The 20,627-nt window shown below is 35.1% G+C and overlaps 1 protein-coding gene across 1 annotated transcript; it reads right to left on the reverse strand.

Annotated features, from left to right (window-relative positions):
• Positions 1-290: 290 nt before the first annotated feature.
• Positions 291-20,586, reverse strand: PLEKHF2 (pleckstrin homology and FYVE domain containing 2). The gene is made up of 2 exons (XM_039866356.1): positions 20,448-20,586; positions 291-2,869 (listed from the first exon to the last, which is right to left on the reverse strand). Exon 2 carries the CDS (start codon positions 2,853-2,855, stop codon positions 2,106-2,108), a length of 750 nt encoding a protein of 249 aa, XP_039722290.1. The 5' UTR covers positions 2,856-2,869; positions 20,448-20,586; the 3' UTR covers positions 291-2,105.
• Between the last annotated feature and the right edge of the window lie 41 nt (positions 20,587-20,627).

The raw sequence follows: 20,627 nt of genomic DNA on the forward strand, positions 1-20,627 counted from the left end.
TATCATTCAAGAGAAGTAGCATGAAATATCGACCAAAATCATTTCGTGTTTACATATAATTAAGATTTACAAAAGCCTGAAAAATTACAGAAAAAGTTATGGAAGAAAACACATCTTGGGCTCTATTTGCATGTAAACTCCATGAAAGGAATGGAATTTTTACTCACTGCTCTACCCCAAGGGCCTAGAATAATGCTTGGCATATTGAATGAGGGAAAAAATGCATAATATCTCCATTACCTTAGCAAGAGGGAAAAAAATCTTCAAGTCACAATACATACAAAAAGAGGTAAATTGTAAAGTATTTTTTATTGTAAAAAAGTCAATAGAGGTTGACAATGCAAATGTTATTGCAGAACATTTCCCCTTGGTTCCTGAATTTGCTAGGTTCCTAATGTACCAGCAAGTTTCCATTAGCACGTTTCAGGTTTCATGTTGATTATATGATATATTGCTTGGAAATAAAAGTCCATCTGATATTAAAAAAAAAAAAAAACCTGTTGTGCTTTTCCTTCACATTTCCTGCAGGGAGATCTATGTATCCCAGACGCTTTCACAATTAACAGTATAGTGCCTTAACCAAACCAAAGAATCCTCCATCACAAGTTACTAAATCGAACCTCTACTAACATATGCAATATAACCAGATTTAACGGTTTAAAAACAAAAGAATTTAGAATTTAAAACAATCTTTAGACTGATTTTTCATATTTGAAAGACTGTAGTTTATTTGCAGCATACAAATGGAGAAAGTAGTGCAAAATGCATCAAGTTTTATATGATAAATATACTTTCAACCTAATGGATGCCTCAAAAGCAGAGTGAAAAATTACCACTTCTCAAAGGCAATCTAGACTGACTCAGTACTAAGGTCACAATTTAGAAAGATCAATTGCTATTCTATTTCCACACGTTGCAAAATGATTTCAGAAACAGATTAAACATACAATGTTTTACAAAAATAGAAATATTGTTTGGGACTTTACAAAACTTTATAAAATATAACACTATATTTGTAAATCCAAGATAGTTTCACCGAAATAGACATTTCCACAGATATAAAGTCTAGTCAAATTTGGTCTGTCTTGACCATTCTTACATATTATTTTTTCCAAATCTTCAGCCTAAGTAGATCTGTGCTCTATCATAGGATTTTTTTTAACAGATTATTTTCAAGAATTTTATAATTTTTTCATTCTAGAAACAATGTTAAAGCAGATGAATTTATACCTACAAAGTCTTTTACTAAAAACAAACTAATACAATTTGACAATTCTGTATTTGATAAATTCCAAACCAAATTCTTAAGAATGACCTCCTATTAACTGAAAATTTATATCTGACAATTATAATTTGGTACCTATAAAACATAAAAATAAAATCACAACTATTTTGTGAAAAAATATTTATTCGTAGAGAAGAACTTCTAAATTTAGTTATTTGTAGCTGTCAAATGACAAGTTATTTTCCAATTATACCCATTCATAAACACTCATTTTATCACCTCGAAGAGCACCAGTGTATTTTTAAAACAAACTAAAAGGTGAGAAGGTAGGGGCTTATTTCATATAACAATGCTATTAAGATAAGGCACCACTTGGTATGTGAAAAAGCCAAAGTATTTCCAAATCATGTATTTTTGTTACTGGTGTCTTAACCATTAAACAGAATGGTTAGAAAAAAGCTAATAATGTTATTAACTAACCACATTATACTCCTTTGTCCATCATTCTTTGCTTTTAGTTTTTCCATATAACAGAACAGTTAACAACAATGTAGTACATGATCTGTTAAATAAGCATCTCTTCCCAACCTTCCAAGAAAATAATCTAGAATGAAACAATAAGAAACCAAAAATTTATCTGCTATATTTGTAAGAGGCTATCCCTGCAGAAGAATGGAAAGTCGTGGGGCGAGTGGTGGAAGCAGTAGGGTTGGGAGGATGGCAACAGGAGCTATTTCCTATAGAATGTATTGAGGCACATAGGTTAAAAGTTTCTCAGGCAAATTCATGGCTAGAGCAAAACAGAGAGAGCTCAGAATTTTACATTTCCCCCAAAGCTGATTTCTTAGTCACATCCAATTTTATATTTCAAAACGTGCCCTTAGTCACTGCTATCATCATCATCATCATCATCAGATACATCATTTAAAGGAGACTTCAATGACTGACTGTAAGAGTCTGACCTAGTAGGCTGGCATGTGGCCAAGTCCCCAGTAGAAAGCAAGTCATAGCAGAAGTCACAAATCCGTACAGGCTTAGAAGACTGGCTGGGAAGAAGGAATCTCTTTTCAGAGCAGGGCCCACAGACAACAAAACCACATTTTCGACAATGGTGACGACGATTAACAGGCGTAAATTTTGCTTTCTGACAACGCATACAGACAGTTGCCTCCGAGTCAGGAACCCAGACAGCAGCATGTTCATTACTGGGTGTCTTCCCACTTTTGGAGAGTAAATCAGTAACACATTTATTTATGTGATTCATCCATTCCGATTTCTCAGTGGCAGTGGCAGCATAAACTGCAAATGATTTAGTTGGTGTCTTGATAAGCCATCCATTCCTCAAGTCTCCTTCATCTTTGATGGAATCAATAGTGACATTTTCCAGGGGAATAATATGTTGTTTGTTATATTTTTTCTTCTGAATGACAATATTGCCATATACAAGAATATCATTAAATAAGAAAAACTGCCTTGCTTTGGGCTTTTTTCTGCATAACTTAGTCAATACTCCTTCTCCAATAAGTACCCGTCCAGGTATAGTTAAAGGTTGACCAGCTGCTCCAAAACAGTTTTCTACTATATTTATACGTCTAGTATTTGCTTCGCTGTTTGCTAAGCGGTCCACCATCTTTTGCTAATAGCCTTTAAAAAAAAACAAAACAAAACAAATTAGCACATAAAAATTATAAATCCATATAAGAAATTAAATAACCTAAATTTAATCTAACAAATCATTATTTTCACCCAGAAAGCAAAATGCTCCAAAACTGTTTTCCTCTAAGGTAACCACTAAGCATACCAAAAGAGCTAACATCTCCCAATATTTATAATCATAAAATACACTATTAATCATCTCCATATAGCACCATACCAGTTAGGCAGGTATTTATAGAAGTATAAACTTCTTACAGACATAAAGGAATAACAACTGGACAATGAACATAAATCATTTCTGCAAAATAATAAATCCAGTTCCATGAAATTTAATCTCAGTACGATTATGAACGAGAGGGCCAAATATTATATAAACTAAGAGAAATGACTATGATTTTTCCAGTAAGCTATTACCATTGAGCAAAGGCCTTCATTCTTTCAAAGGGATTACCAGAACTGTTTCCCAACAAGTCTCCTTGTCTTTGGTCTTGCCCCTAAATCGATCTTCGGGCCATGATATCTCAAATGCAAACTTAATCATACCATTTCTTAGTATGACTTCCCTAACCTAGCAAATGCAGAATATTTAGCATGGCATCATTACCTGGTCCTTGCTTATCTCCCCAGACTCATTATAGTGAATCTTCACCTCAGACTTTATGTTCTAAGAATACCCTACTACTTGCAGTTCATTTCACCCATGCATGTCTTCTCTCATGCTGTTGTATCCTTTACTACTTACTATCCGCTAGCTAATACCCTTTCTTCAATACTCAGTTCAGCTTACCATATCTATTTCCTTAAATTCTATTAGACTACACACCTTTCTCTGTGCTCTTCATGTTTTATGTACCTTCTAGTTTCAGTCCTACCAAAGGATTGAAATCTGTCCCCTCCACAGGCTACAGTGGAACCTAAAAGGCAGAGACCATCTGATATCTATATTTGAAACTGATGCCAAGGTGCTCAAATATGTTGACAAGTATATTTTGGCAATGTGCAAAAAACCCATATTAATCTAATTTTAAATGATCATAGATGTAATTTCTAGATGTAATACTGACTTGATTGACTTGATTCAGTATTACATTAAGGAGGAGCGTTTAAAGTTTAAAGACTAACAACATAGTCTTAAGTTCCAGTAGTCAGCACACAAACTGATGATACTGTAACCCTTCTTGGCCTCCATTATAAAAGAAACAACAATTCTGATTATTCTTGAATTCTGTCTCATCCCCAATCGTATAAAGTCCTCTTGCCCTCCACAACGGTGGGTTCTGCCCTGAAAGTTGTTCCTAAGAATTAATATGATAATGCACGGATCCAAACTGTGATGCCTTCTCTTCGTAATTAATGCAGATCTGCCAGCCAATTAAAGGTCTACTACCCTATGCACGAGTGCAACAAAGAAGAAACATGAAAAAAAGACCGAAGTCATTCATAATTAAAGAAATAATATTAAAATATTAGGGTATTTTTTAATATATCAGATTTTTTTTTGTAATTTCCAAAGATGCAGTACTACTCAAGGTATAGGGAAACACGCATCCTAATACACTATAGAAAATATGTGTACCCTGTGACCTAAGTATTCTACAAAAAGTTTCACTCAAGTCCATAAAGATAAGTACAAGGACAGTCAACACAGCAGTGTGTAAAACAGAAAAAAATTGGAAAAGCTCCAAATGTTCATCAAGAGGAAGTGGTTGAACATTTTATGATATGTCCTCACTATATATCGTTAAGAATGAGACCTAATACAGTGATATGGGGAATTCTCAAGATACTTGGGTGGGTAAAGAACTGAACATAATGATCTTATTTTTATTTTAAATATATACCATATTTCATCAAATCCAAGATGCTATACATTTTAAGACATCCTCATTTTATGTGCCACAAAGAAAGAAACATGCTGCCAATTAAATCATGGCATACCCTTGATTATATGGCATCCCAATTTCAGACATAAACTATAGTAAAACAATATTCACCTTTAGGTTCAATGAAATATGGTATAAATGCATAATCACAGACACTTGTAAATATGTAAGCATACATAAAGAAAATAAAATTAGGAAACTATATACCATAATATTAACAATGGTTATCTCTGGGAAATACAATTAAGGACAATTTTTCATACTTTGCATTATATTCAAACATTCAACAAGAGTTCATTTTGTTAGGCACTAATCTAGGTGCAGAGAAAAAAAAACAAAAGCAAAAAACCAACATAGGCAAGGTCCTTTCTCTTCAAGACTTACATCATAGTTGGGGAGGGAGGAAACAGAAAACAAAATCAAGAACCAAACAGTAATTAATGTTATGATATTTTAAAATGACTTTAAAAAAATCAACCAGAAGTTACTCAGATTGGATGATCAGGGACAGACAGCCTTTCTAAAGTTACTACTTTAGCAGATAAGGAAGAACTAGATATGCAGATATTAAGGGTGGAGACAGGGAGAATATTCCAGGCAAAAAGAATAACTGAAAAGGTCTAAAGGCAGAAAAGAGGATGGTTGGCACTTATATAGAACTGAAAGTATCAATTCCCATCCAAATAAACTGCTGTTTCTACTCATTTGGACATAGAGTTATTAATCAGCTCATATACTGGCAATGCAAACAGGTGTCCTATTATTGCTACTACTGGAATTAATAGCACCACTAATTTGTTCAGTGCTTTTCACATTTTCTGATTTTAACTGTCTCAAATTCTTGGGATATAACTAAAGAAGTTTTTATTATCTCCCACAGAAGTGTCAAATAATGTTAACTGAAATGTGAGCTGAAGGAGAAACTAAGGCACAAAGACAGATTCAGTAATGTAAGAGGCAAAACAGCCTGGAATTAACTCTAGTCACTGGGAGCCCAAGTAAGGAGCTGAGCACTTTGTATGTATTACCATATTTCCTAGTCACTTAGGATAATTATGCACTATTAACTCAATTTTACAGATGAGTAAACAGAGACAAAGAAGTTAAGTACGCCGCCCAGGGCTGTCACAGAACTGGGGCTCAAATCTGACTCCTTTTTGCTATTACCAGTATACTACCACACACTAATTATTCACTAAGGCTCTACAAGAACTAAGAAAGCTAATGCTAACCTCTGGACTTTCACTGCAAACCTTAAAAATAGTGAAGAGAGATAAGAGGATCTTGAGCAAATAATCTGAAAGGACAGGTCATCATGATTTACTTAGCAAGTCTCCTGATGATGTTTCATTGTTCAAATTTTACAATATATTAGGCCTGATTCTCTGTTCATAAATCTTTCCCCCATTTAAGAACAAAGCGACATAAAATAAGTTTGGGGCATTATTAATTGGTATTCGGCTAAAACAAATAGCTTTCATAGTCTGACAGTGACCCACAGAAGAAATACATCCCATATTGCAAGGATGCAAGGTTAGTGGGGGAGAGAATGAGAGACAGGGTGAATGCGGGGAGGGGAGGTTATCAAAAGGGAAATCAAAGTACCACTTTTAGCTGATTACTTGATACCCCAAGGCAAGGTTCTTTGGTAAACTGGATTAAGGCACTATTCTTTAAGTGGGGCCTCTGCCTTCCCTCAAAGCCCAAATCCAAATTTACTACCAGAACACTGAGGTGCCCCAAGCAGTAAGAACTCTCAAAGACTCTGTGAGAGTGTTAGAATACAAGATTACCAAGGCTAGCCAAGGATTAAATCCTTTGCACATCTTACTCACTGAGCCACACTGAAGAGGAAGCAGAAGACAACTACAAAATGTTGTCTTCTTTTCTGAGGAAACGAATACCAGTGAATATGCAAAGAACTAGGAAGAAAGCTTCCCCACCCTCTGGCAGAGATGACTTCTTTAGGGCAGATTCCAAGTAGTAAAATTACTGGGTCAAAAGGCATGACTGTTTAAGGCTTTTACTATCTTTTACAAAATTTCCATTCTGAAAGGTAACACCAATTTGCCGAGCAGCACAATCACTGTACCCATCCCATTTTGTCTCAGAGTATTTTTCTTTAAAAACTTCAGCAAACAGGATTTTTTAAATGGTGATTCATTTTATTCATTTAATTCACTTTTTATTCATTGTTTATTCAATTAACGATTATTTATTGAACATTTCCTAGATGCCAGATATTATTCATGTCCTCTCAGAGTTTATAAAGTCTAGAGGAGAAAGACAGTAAGTAAACAAATAGGTGATTCTGAAAGGTTAAATGCAAAGAAGAAATCAGTGGACTGCCAAGAAACAGGAAAAAACTCATTTACTGAGTACAGTAAGTCCTCCCCTAACGCTGTTGCTGTTGTCTTAGGTTTCCACTTTAAGCGAAACTATGTATACTGAAACCAATTTTACCATAGGCTAATTGACATAAACAAGGGTTTAGTTCCTAAGGCATGTTATTAGAGCACCTGCTGTAGTTTAGAAAGGCCTCACTGAGGTGGTTCTATATTCTGAGTCTTAAAGGATGAGGTCAGCCATGAAAAGATACTAACACTATGGAGAAAAGTCCTAAGGCAGGAAAGAATAGTACTTTAAATTTAATTGAATGTTTTATTTCGTAGCTACCTATTGAGGCAGGCCAACAACCACTTTTTAATGTTTAATAGTCACTTATATTTTTAAGTTCATTATTTAGGGGTTATTAATCTGTATGATTGTTTTACATATAAATGCTATTGACCCATTTATTTCTTTGCTTTTCCTCGTATATTAATCTATAATTTTGTTTATGGTGTTTGACAGAGGCAGTTTTATTTCTTACATAATTAAACTTATAGATCTTTTCCTTTGTGATTTTCTTCTATTACTCCAAAGCTTCCCTTACCCAGATATCAGATACACCTATTATTATCTATGTTTTATAATATAAATTTTACATTTAACTCTTGTATCCATCTAAAATTTACTCTGGCAAGGTAAAAATTCCTTTTTGTCTTTGCAAATATCTGCATTCCATAAGAGCTAATTAACTGCTCCAGATTCACCAAGTACTAACAGTGACCACAGGTTTCCTCATTTGTAAATGGGAATAATAATAGTGGCTATGTCCAGGAAAGAATTAAATGAAGTAATGCATACAAAATGTTCAACAAGTAGTCAACAAGTGGTAGCTCTTATAAATGATATCAATAATCAAATCTACTAATATATAACACTCTTTAACATATTAAATTGTTATATATTCTAACATCTGCTTTGGGAATGTTTGATCTAATATATTAATTTGTTCTATAATTCTTGTTGGTACCATGCATCTGGTAGAACTTCTGGACTATCTCCCATTACTAATTTAACCTTTCAAAAACATTTTACCTAATCTTCTCTTTATTTTTCCAAATGAGTCTACTAAGAACAGTGGTTCTCAACCTTAGCTGAACACTGGAACCACAGAAAAGCGTTAATTTTCAGTATATCAGAAAACACAGACATCCCAATTTACTATCTGGGTCCAAAATACCCTTTTTACTTATTTTTAATATTTAAGCCATTTTATGACTAATTTACAGAAATAAGAATAAAGAGATAATAAAAAATAGCTTTAAGAGTAATTTAAATATGAAGGTACATATATCCAAAATAGCACCATCTTTTGAATGCAACTAACTGCTCATAAATTATCATGCATGAATCTGTAATACAATTGACCTTTGAACACCATGTGGGTTGGGGAACCAACTTCCTTGCACAAACACCCACATATAACTTTTAACTAGTGAAAAACTTGCGAAAAGCTTAAGTTGTAGCTCAGTGTTGGGGTGGGGGGGAGGGCGGAGCTGATTCCAGTTCCCCCTTTCCCCCATAGATACCAAAATCCATGAATGTCCAAGTCCCCTATATAAAACGTTGTATATCAATGCATACAGTTGGCTCTCCACAGCCAAGGACTCCCAAACTCAGATCGCAACAGTACAGGTATTTGTTGAAAAAAAAAATCTGCATATAAGTGGACCTGTGCAGTTTAAACCCTTATTGTTCAAGGGCCAATTTTATTTCCATTTTCTGTGTTTAGGAATATCGTTTACTCATTAATTCTGAGTTTGAAAAAAACTCATCTAGAAAATCATCATCTGAAGACTCACAGTCTGAGATTTCACTTACAATGATTCACCATCATTAGTTTAAGTGTTGCTGTTTCTTTGCATGCATTTTCTGACTTGTCTAATAGTTCTGAAATGTCTTTGTCAACGTTTCTTTCCCATAAAAGGTGGAAAGTGAAAAATGAAGAAATCTAAATTCTCAAATATGTTAAATGAAAGCTTAAAACAAACAAAAATACTAAGAAGGACATCTCCAAACTGTTTGTGTATCTTCTTGAAAAATGATGCAATGCTTTGAGCAATGCAATAATAAAATTGGAAGATGATGCAATAGTGATGATTTATTTTATTACTGCATCATCATCTAGGCAATTACATCACTCTTCCATTTTCTTTTTTGTTAAGTAATTCCTAGATGATGAAATAGCAAAATGCTTCAAGATGTAGGAAAAGCAAGATCTCTAAGATCTCATAATATCAGATATACACATGTCCAATGAACTCATGGTAACTGCAAACTAGAGTAATTTTATTAGTTTTTTTAAAAATAACTAAATTTCCTTTTTGTTTTGAAGATCTCTAAGAATAAAAGTTACAAAATATCAATGACTACGAATCATTAGAACTGCTTAAAATGGAAACTCAAAAACCAAAATCAAGACCAATAAACTCTGATAAATACAAAGGGTTAAGAAATACTGATACCTAGATCCCTTCCCTATATATTCTGATTTTATTAGTCTGGGATATGTGGAGTATGGGCACTGGAACTTTTTAAAGCTCCCCAGGTAAGTCTAATATGCAGTTAAGGTTTAGAACCACTTTCTGATTACAATAAACAAAAGAACAAACAAAATCCACTGAAATTTTGATGGAACTTACATTACACCCATAAATTAATTTGGATTAAATTAACATCTTTATAGTTTTGAGTGTTCCTAGCGAGACCGATAATGTCTCTTCCTCCTAAGGTTTCAAATCTTTGGTGGCCCAGTAATTTTGCAGGTTTATTCTCACAAGACTGTTACATTTCTTAAGTATGTTCCCAGGTATTTTAAACTTTTTGCTGCTACATTGAATCTAATCTCTTTTCCACATTATATATTTTTTAATTTGTTACTACTATTGATAAGAAAACTATTGACATTTCTGGTTCCCCTCATCCTATCCAGCCACTTCACAGAACTCTATAATTTCTAACAGTTTTCCAACTGACTTCCTTTTTCTTCTTTTCCAGTAAATAGTGTCTGGAAGTCTTAATTTATAGTTTAAAATTAAGAACCACAACAAAAGCATACCCCTCCAAAAAACAAAAACAACAAAAAAAACAAAACAAAACTTTAACTTCCATAAAGTCAGCTTTAAATACCACTTAAAAAAAAAATTTAAATAATCCAAAATTTCAAGTTATCTCCTTCACAACTGTAAACAAGAACTGCATTTGGATTGTCCAAGTTCTGCCCTAGTCTTTTGCTAACATCTTGTTTCTAAAGTAATATGTTCTTCAGTGGAGTGTCTACCACCTGTTAAACATGTAATACTAGAAGAGGCAAAAGCTCTTAAAAATGAGAAAGAATACTATTTACAATTGAGAAGAAAGCCCAACTGTCACAAAATACCATGGTCCAGTTCTTACTGAAAATCAATACTCCTTACCTCATCCTTGAAGGTGAGTTTAAAACAAAAAAATAATCTAACTAATTTCTTACATGTACCCATGACATCTGATATTAGTGAGCTTCAGTAGTCAACTGTGCATTATACTGGAAAAACCAATGAACTATGAACCAAAACACCTGGATTCTCATCTTAGCTCAGGAACTGAATAAGAGATTTCACATAAATGACAGAAGAGGAGGAAGAGAAGCAGCAGCAGCAAGCCTTACTTGCCTACAAATCAGTTTTTATTCAAACTTTTGATTGTCTTAATACGAATCAAGATTTTAAAATCTGTGTTACTGCTGAATTGAGACTTTACAGAAAATGGAAGAGAGGGAGAGACACAAGGAAGTGGGGAAAGAAGAGGTAAAAACAAACAGCAACAAACTACCAGAGGTACAAGATCCCTAGGCAAATGTGTAAGCATTAGAGCAAACCACGCCCTCTCCTAATGCATTTAAATCAAATTATTCTGAGTGCCTACTACATGCAAAGGACAAGAGAGTTCTTAATTTCAAAAATTCTATAGTTTAGTAAGCACAATGATAATCAAAAAATTCTAAGTAAGACTTTCAATAAAATTTTAGAATAATAAAAAATACTTGAAAGTTTAGCAAATTAAACTTGGAATTTTAGTAAATTCTACTTATTCCATCAACAAGAAGGGACAAAGTTTTTCCTCCTCTTTCACTAGGATTTCTGCCACTGTGGCAAACCAGCTATACAATATATATTGCAGAAATTAAAAGTGATAAAGGGAATGGGTTCATTTCTTAGGGAAATCAAACATTTATTTATATTTTAATTTTAAACTCATATAAAGCTGGATTGAGAATAACTGAAACTTCAAAAGTTTGAATCACATTTTGAGACACCAGTCTTTTTTTAAAAATCTCTCCGAAGCACCAAATATTCCTATCACTGAAAAGTAGACTCAAATGCATTATTCTAAAGTCTTAGCCAAGAAAGAGAAAAAAGAAAAAACATTTACTCAACACCTATACACACTAAGCATGTCCGCATTTTATTATTTTAATAATTTCTATTTTGTTAAGTGATCCATTTTACAAAAAAAAAGTAAACTGAGTCATGGATTAGTTAAGCAATTTTTCCATGATCTCACAGCTAGTTTTTGTAAAAATGCATGTTCTTTCCATTTTATTTTGCTACATTCAGAAATAACTATTTTAGAAATAGTTCATTCATGTAGACTTACGTATTTGGGAAAGCCACTTGACAAAATAAAGAGAAAAAAATTTAAAGCAGATGGTAGTAAGTATAAAATACACTCAAAATGATTCTTAAAATACTAAAGGAAGTAAAGAATAAAGCTATGACTAATTTAGTGTCAATACAGGTAGTTCCAAAAAGATTAGGCTTGACAGAGAAACTCAACACAGTATATAAGAACTAAGCCATAGTTGAGGATTTTAGAAAATTAATCTAGAAAACTAGAACAGTCACACTAGAAGTTACAAAAGGTCTTTCTTTAGAGAGGTAGGAGAGAGGGGAAGAATATGGACCTCAAGTTTTAAACAAGTCCTCTCTCTAGTCCTTAGCACTTAAAACTACACAAGACTAGTATTTTTAACTACAAGGTAACACTCTATTCAAAAACCAAAGGTTTCCTAGCCAAATTAAATCCAAAATCCTTAACCCAGTATTCAATATCCTTCACAGTCAAGCCCCAGCCTCCCCCAGTCTCTCTTTCCATTTTTATCACCTTCTATATGTTCTCTTTGTTACAGTCAACCAGAGTACTAGCTAGTTCCCAGAATATGCTCTAGGCTTCCGCCCTTACCTCTCTGGGCTCAGTATGTCCTCTCTCCCTTGCTATTCTGAAATCTAACCTGTCCTTCAAGATGCAGTCAGTTCAGTAGCCTCATAGCCAGATAGTTTCATCTTTAAATCCTCATTAACACTTTATGTGTGCCACTTTATGGCATTTACATTCTGTTTAATAGATATCTGTGTACCTGTTTATTCTCAACAGATCTAAAGACTCCTGAAAACAAGAATATTATTTCCTACAACGTTTTATTCCCAGTAACACCTACAAAAATGCCTGCATATACATCCTATCAATGCACACTGAGCTGAATATGACCAGCAGCAGTTAAAGTAGAAGCAGCTTCTCCACTGGAATGTGACAAAAATCAAAGACTTTATTTTTGATGTCTATACTAATTTTCACAGAAAACAGGAACCACACCTCCCCAGACACAATTGCTTCACTAGACCCAGAGATTTTAAATTTACAAGCAAATGTTCTGACCCATTTAACTATAGTATCTAATTATGAATTCTAAGTATTGAGCATGGCAGATCCTGTTTTTTAAAAAAATCTTTATCTCATGATAATATATAAAAATGCTTTTTTCTCTAACCAAAAGGCACAGCTGTTAAATTAGCAAATAAAAAATGATGATGTGTGCATATGCTCATTACCAACAAAATTCAGATAAAAAAAACTGCATCATTTCAAAAAGTATTTGTACAGGGGCGGCTGTACAGTGCTGACAGCTATTTAAAAAACCACTTATAATATTTGAAAAATAAAGTTGGCAAAGCCCAATTGAAATACTGCTGTAGAACTGGTTATCCCATCACATCCCTAACAAATTTTCTTCAGTATTTTTCCAAGCAGTTACAATCTGCTCACTAGATTCAAAGCTTTATGTTTTCTGTTAAGAGAGAAAAAAGAATAAAACAGACACTGGGAATTAAGACATGTACCACAAGATTTTAATACATAGCACAATGAGAAAGTACTATAATAAAAATATTAACAAAGTGGTAAGGAAGCTAAAAAGGAAAGAGTGAAGGGATGGCTTGGAGAATGAAGCATCTGAATACTTGAAAAAGGTTGTGAACAATAAAAACTTTAAAAAGCAAAAAATGGTAAGTAAAGGCACAAAGCTCTGCAAGTAAAAATGTGTTAAAAAAAAAGTCACATGTACAGTTGCAGTAGAGGCTAGAGGAAATTATTTAGTAGAAAAACGAGAGAAAAAAAACCAAGAAATCTTCTTGGTTCTGAGAGTTCTTTCTAAAACTTTTGGAAGGAGTGACCTGATTTGATCAGAATTTTCCTAAGGTAACTATAAAACAATAAAGGTAAACTGAGAAGGGTGAGACCAAAAGCAGAACTCAGATGAAAAATTACTGCAAAAGTAGGGGGAAAAATTAATGAGTCTGAAGTTTACAACAGAAAAAGAAAGAATAGGTCAGATTCAGAATTTCCGTGACTAACTAGATGTGGAAGAGTAAAGCTGAAATTAAATCCCTAGGTTTTTAGTCTAAGCAATATGGGAGCTAGTAAAACCAGTAATAATTTTCTATGACTTTAAAGTAGCAAACATTTATTGGCTGCTTATTCTTTACAAAGTAGTATTAAAAAATAGAAACACTCAAAACTAATAATCTTTGTGGAGAAAGACAGCCATATTCCCAAATTTATACACATAAGTGTATATAATTCCTGAGTGCTTCTGTAGTTAATATGATTATGGAAGTAACTGATTGATAAGGAAGGGAAAACAAGAAAACAAGAAAAGGGTCTGGCACCTACATACTGTGCTATGGACTGAGGACTATGATTAACTCAAATGTGTAGACTCAAAGCGTAAAGGAGCAAAGGAGCAACAAAATAAAAACTTTTTTTTTTTTTTTTAATAAAAAGAGTGATGAAGCTTAGAGCCAAAAGGTTTAGTTGGGAGGTAATTTTGACCAAGGGGGTATCTAGGAACAACTGTTAAATGGCTAGAAATTCAAGCTGGGCCTTATAACAATAGTAGTAGGTCAGATTCTTTGGGAGAGAGAAAGTAGATAATAGTATATAATATAAATATATTCACCAGAGAGGAAATAATTGAACTGGAGGAGGCAGGGCCAGGACAAGTGCAGCAGTAGAAGAGAAATCTGGTAATATGGGGAAAAGCCAAACTGCAAAGGAAAGTAATCATCAGACTGAAGAGTTTATACTTTATTATATAGGCAAAGGGAAGATCAATTTTTAAATAGGGAAATATTAATCAATACACAGAAGCAGTACACAGAATGGACTGGAGATTACTAAAGAAGCAAAACTGAAGGAAAAAAACAGTGGGAAGGGTATTATAACAGTCTCTAAGTGAAAGGTAATGAAAGCCTGAGCCATAATAATTGACAACAGAAATAAAGGGAAGATGGAAATAAGAGATGACTGAGGTATAGCAGATAGGATGTAGGAACCAACCAAATCTGTGGATGAAAAGTGAGTGTAAGATGTCTTCAAAGGTTTAAGCATAAGCCATCCATCAGATGCTAGTTTTGTTTCAGGAGGGAGAAGAAATAGTTTGGGACATGTTTATCTTGAAGTACTTTCATGGCATCCACAAGACAAACATCTCTTTGTCAAACAGAAATGCCAGGATGAAGAGAAAGCTCTAAGACAGAAAGAGAGTTAATAGTCACTGACACAGAGATGCAGGCTGAGGCTGTGGAAGAAGAAAGGGCAGGGGACTAAGTCTGGGGAACACCTAGTTTATAAAGTTGAAGGAGCAAGAGAGAAAGGCAGACGAGAGCACACAGCACTTTTTCAACATACTTTCACATGTTTCAAAGTCTCAGAGACTAAATAACTTTATTGTGCCAAAAGGTCACAATAAGCAGTGAAATACATAGAAAAATCGAAAATTAACAGTAATGCATAATATTTCAGAAAGCATTTGCCCTTTGACCCTGCAATTTTTAGCTACAGAAATTTATCCTGAGAAATAAACTAGTGGTGTGGGTGGGGTGTGGGTGGGTGGGTGGTGTGTGGGGTTGGTTGGGGGAGGGGGGTTGCTGTATATGAAAAGTTTTCCCTCTGACATTAAACTCTAAGAGTGGAAAAACAGAACCTAAATTTCTAACCATCCAGAGGAATGGTTGAACACAACATGAAAAAGCCAAATATCATAAAACATTTTATCACATAAAAATGTTAAACTTCAACACTGAGGGGAGGAAAGAGCATTAAAGAGAAACATTTGCAACATATAACAAAGGGTCAACATTTTTAATATTTAAAGGGTTCCTGTAAATCAATAAGAAAAAATGAAAATATCCCAAAAGAAAAATGAGTAAGATACAAATGGCAATACCAAAAGAACAAATAAGTTAATTAGTTAACAGAAAAAATGTTGGCTCTCCATGCTAATCAAAGAAATAAAAAATTTAAATAAAATGATGTATTATTCACCTACGATGTCAGGAAAATGGGTACTCATATTTAGACTATACACTGGAACAACTTTTCTAAGTGCCATTTTGGTAATATAAGCACTTTAGAAAGTTTACACAGCAATTCTATTTCCAAGAGTACATGCAAAAAATAAGACCACTGTACAAAGTTGTTCACATAAAAAAGTTCACTGTAGCTTTTTCTACAATGCTAAAAAGCCAGAAACAACTTAAATGTTCAATAACAGAAGATGGGTTAAGTAAATTATGGCATATCCATATAATGGATTTTTAGACAGCTTTTGAGAGAACACAGAAATATTTAATGTGGAAAACTGTTAAATAAATCAATATATTAAAGGTTTCTAAATAGCACATATAGTATAAACCTTTTTTTTTTAAGTCTGGAAATGTACACCCCCAAAATTTAGTACTGGTTATGCCTAAGACTAGAGTAAAATATTTTGATACTGCCTAATTATTTTATAATAAACTCATATTCTCTCATAGACATTTTTAAAAAGTTATTAAAATAAGTAACAAAATGCAAAGAAGAATATGTAGAAAAATATAAATGTAATACACAAAGTTACAGGTACAATAAAAATATGAATACAACAATCATTTGGATTTTCCTCTATTATTTAATTGAAACAAGTATAAAGAATTAAGGATAGTTCCACTTATGAAAAGGAAAAAAAAGATGAAAAAGTTGATGCAAAGCAGAAAACAGAAAATTCACATCAAAAAATTAATCATTTTAAAAATAAGGTCACTTGCTAAAAGTCAAGCATTTCAAGATTGATGTTAGTAACCTGAATTAGAGTGAAAAAGCAATAGAGAAAATCAGTCAACTTTGGGATGAGAAAAGGATTAGAAAGCAACTAGTACACAGGTAGCTAGAAACAAATATTTAACAGTCACCACAGCCGTGACTTTTTCAGGGATGCTAGGCAGGAACCAAGTAGAAAAAGTAAATGGTGACATTTACAAAGTTGAGAACTGACCAGTTATAAACAGCAAAGATCAAGAAGAGGACTACACGGTGCCGGTGAGTTCAGTTAGAATATGAACTACAGAGTTCGGTAATGGAAAGAAGGGAAAAAAACTAAGAATCTGGGAGGAGCTAGAGGTGACAACGAGGACGAAAAGCTTGTTCAACAAGTATGATGGAAAATACAAATATATTGAAAGACAAGCCCTTGAATCACCATTTCAGGTCACATAGCATAAGACCTGAGGTAGTGCTGAATGAAAAGTTTAAATAAATAACATGGTCATGTAGGATGCTGATGCAAAATGGAGGTTAGGTCACTGGAGTTAGTGAACTGTAGTTCCAAACGTGGTTTTTCTGGGCTGAAATAAATCTGTATTTCACCTGTATTCATCTGAAATTAACCTGTATGCACTTCATTTCCTCCACTGCAAATATATCCTTTCTAGCCTGACTGATAGGAATCTGGCTGACAATTTCTTTGCATTTTATTTAACCACAAATGAAGAGAATAAGAAGATGGGAGATTAAATTAAGTCAATGGTTCTCAGTCCTAACTGCACATTCAAATCATGTGCAAAAAAAATCATTTGCACATTCAAATCAGGTGCAAAAAAAAAAAGGCAAAACTACCTATTATTACCCAAACCCAGTAATTCTGATTTATTTGTTCTAGGGTGGGGTTCAGGCATCAGTATTAAGAAGCTCCTTAGGGAAGTCTAATGTGCAGTCAAGCTTGAGAACTGAACTAAGTATTTCTATAGGTTGCCTTCCTTTAAACATTTTTAAATTCTATGATTCTATATAATTCACTGCCATTCTATTAATACATTAATAAAACTTGCTGAATATCATACACCAGGCATTTCCACAAACATCTTAGTAAATCCTCACAACACTGGAAGACAAATATTTCTGTGCCATTTCACAAATAAGTCCAGTGAAGCTTAAAGAAGTGAAGAGACTTGTTCAAGAGTCAATAAGCTAGCTAATAAGGAACAGAGCTAGGATTCAGGGTTTTTTCTTTTGTTCCAGTCCACCTGACATGCAACCTGCTTTCTCTAGCACTCACAACAACTACTTGAATGTCTTCTATTCTCCTCCCAGGACTTCCCAAATTGAGCACACCAGTTTGTGGCTTATGGTTTCACTGGAGAGAAAGTTATGGGTGGGGGTACAGAATTAACTCCAAATTCTATAGTAATTTCCTTACAGAACATCTTCACCTACAGAGGTCTTGCAACTTATAAAACAGCGCGCTGAAAGCATATCTATGAAGTACCTTTTATTCAGTTAAGCCAACATGCACACTATTAAGCACGCAGCTGGTGTAGAAAGCTAGTTTTCATAGATAAACATCAACAGAAAAGCAATTTTATACACTTTCCATTAAGCAAGGCATTCTAAAACAAAATTCTAAGACAATTCTGATAAAACAATAATGGATAGAAAAATGAGATTTGCTCTATCAAAGAGCTTAAATGTATAAACATGACAAAATGTTCAGGCATTAACTCTATTTTCATCCAGTACAAATTACACTTTAAAATTATGATATGTTATCCTTTTGTTGACCCATAGCTTCTTTGATTATACTCAGTCCATCATCTACTTGGAAATTTCATAAGTATTCAAGTTCTGTATCCCCAGGCCAAAATTTGAGTTACCAAAAAAAAAACCAAAAAACCAGAATTGGAGAATTAACTACTATGCCCAAGAAAACTGCAATTTAATAAGAAGTTCATAAAGTATATTAATAAGGAACGTATGTGTACTCATGCATTCAAACCTTTCCTGAGCATCTGCTATGTTCTGGGCTCACTGGGCATGGAGAGGCAAATCAGATCCAAAAAGCCTGCTGTCAAGGACGTGCCATGACAGGTCAATGTAATATTTATGGGGATGCCATGGGATAAATGAATTATTCTTGGGGAGAATAATTCATTTAAGGGGTGGGGTTAAGGTGAACCAGGCAGAAAAGGCTCCAAAGAGTATACAGGCTTAATTAAGTATTTTTAAGAGGAAAAATTTCATTACAAGAACTCTTGTAAATCAGCTCTCTAGGAAGTAAGTATTTATACTGAGGAACTAAATTAAAATCAGAAAGAGCAGTGAAGACACAGGAAACATGGTGGTCAGAGAAATGAGTTATGCATCCTACACAGTTATGCCACAGGAAAAATCCGAAGGTTTCAGAGTAGTAAGACCTGAGTTAAATACCAGTTTGGCTGCTAGATTTGTGAAGATAGTTAAGTCATCTCATTTCTAGATAATTCTTCATCCAGAAAAACAAATATGTATAAATAATAGTATTTACTTGACAGTAAAGCAAAACAAAAAGGAATTTTTTTAAAGAAGGAAATTAGCAATCAAATTTGAGCATAAGCTACATTTTTACCTATATGTTAGATAAATTCTTCAAGACAAGTTTTAGGATATATTTTATTTGTGCTTAAGAGTCTTGTCAGTTAACAGAATTTTAAAGCTAAGCTGTCTTTATTTAAAAAATAGCAATTCACGTTCATTTACTGGAGTAAATCAAGCTGAATCTTTTTTGATGCCTTGGTCAGTACACAGTTTTATTTTCTGAGGCGATTACATGTGCTTTCCAAATAAGTAACTTAATACTAATCACCTCCAGTGCTGTCAGGACCAGAAGAGATTAAAAACAGAAGCCTTCGTTAATTCTGAATTAACCTGAGGACCTCATACCAGGGTACAGAAAAAGGTAAATGCTCAAAAAATGGTAGGCATGCATCTTTAAGGAGCCAAAGACAGAGAAAAAACTTCGCAATGTCAGGATCACTTCACCTTGTTCGTAAGAGAACAAAACATTCCTGCCTTCAAGTCTCTCAGTCAACGTTCCTGTCTAAATTTTTCTTTAATGAGCCTCTTCAGTCACGAACTGAAACACAAGAAGGCATTTACCACCTTACATACTGGGTGAGTCTGAATTAGAGAAGGGCTTACTTATCCCTAACCTTAGTACTACTCACTTCAAGGGCACACACAAGTTATTGCTATCATGTACCAAGAGCACACAAGCAACATAAGCAGCAAGCTGTCGGCTTTCAATAAAATTTTTAAAAGAAAAAATAAATTCGGCAAAAGACCATAGAACTTTAAGACTCCAAATAATGTTAAATTCCATCGCTTCTATCAGAGCAGATTCTGCGGTGCCATTTTTTGCCCCAAGTCACATAAAAATATGCTGTTCAAGTTACAACGTCCCTGAGACCAGTCTGCAAACTTTTGGACAGAAAGATGTTGGGGCCCTAAGACGCCCAGACCACGACTGGGACCCGAGTCCTGAAGCCCGACTGCTAATCCGACCTCGGGCTCCCTCCGCGCGTCCGCCCGATCCCCGCCCCGCGGACCAGCCCCGCACTTGCGCGGACCCTCCGGGCGGGCCCCGAGCCCGCCAGCAGCGGCTGCGGCGTCCTGCGGGCTGCGCGCCTCGCTCCGGGCGCCCGCGGGCCGGCCCCAGCCAGAGGCGAGAGGCCCGGGAGCGCCCCGTTTCTTACAGACCCCAACATGGCGTCGGCCGCCGCCGCCCGCGACGACGACACCTCCCTGCGCCGCGAACGGCCCGGGAACCGCGGAGGAAGCGCCGGAAAGTTTCGCTTCTCCTCTCCCGGCCCGCCAGGGGCCGGCGGACAACCAACTCCGGCTTCACCTACCCCGCCAGGCACGGGCGGCGGCGGCGGCGGCGAAGGTCCAACTTCTCCTCGTCCCGGGCGCCCAGCGCGGACTCTGCCTGCTCCTCCGACCTCCCAGGGTGTGTGCGGCCAACCGCCCCGCGCAGCTGGCGCGATGCGGACGCGGCGGGCGGGCGGGCGGGCGGGCGGCCGGGGCAGCCG

The sequence above is a fragment of the Pteropus medius genome, unplaced genomic scaffold (genome assembly GCF_902729225.1).
Source record: "Pteropus medius unplaced genomic scaffold, Ma_sr-lr_union100, whole genome shotgun sequence".
Lineage (NCBI taxonomy): Eukaryota > Metazoa > Chordata > Mammalia > Chiroptera > Pteropodidae > Pteropus > Pteropus medius.

Bases quoted from the DNA above. Each gene is read 5' to 3' on its own strand.
- PLEKHF2 (XM_039866356.1), bottom strand. From the start codon at position 2,855: ATGGTGGACCGCTTAGCAAACAGCGAAGCAAATACTAGACGTATAAAT.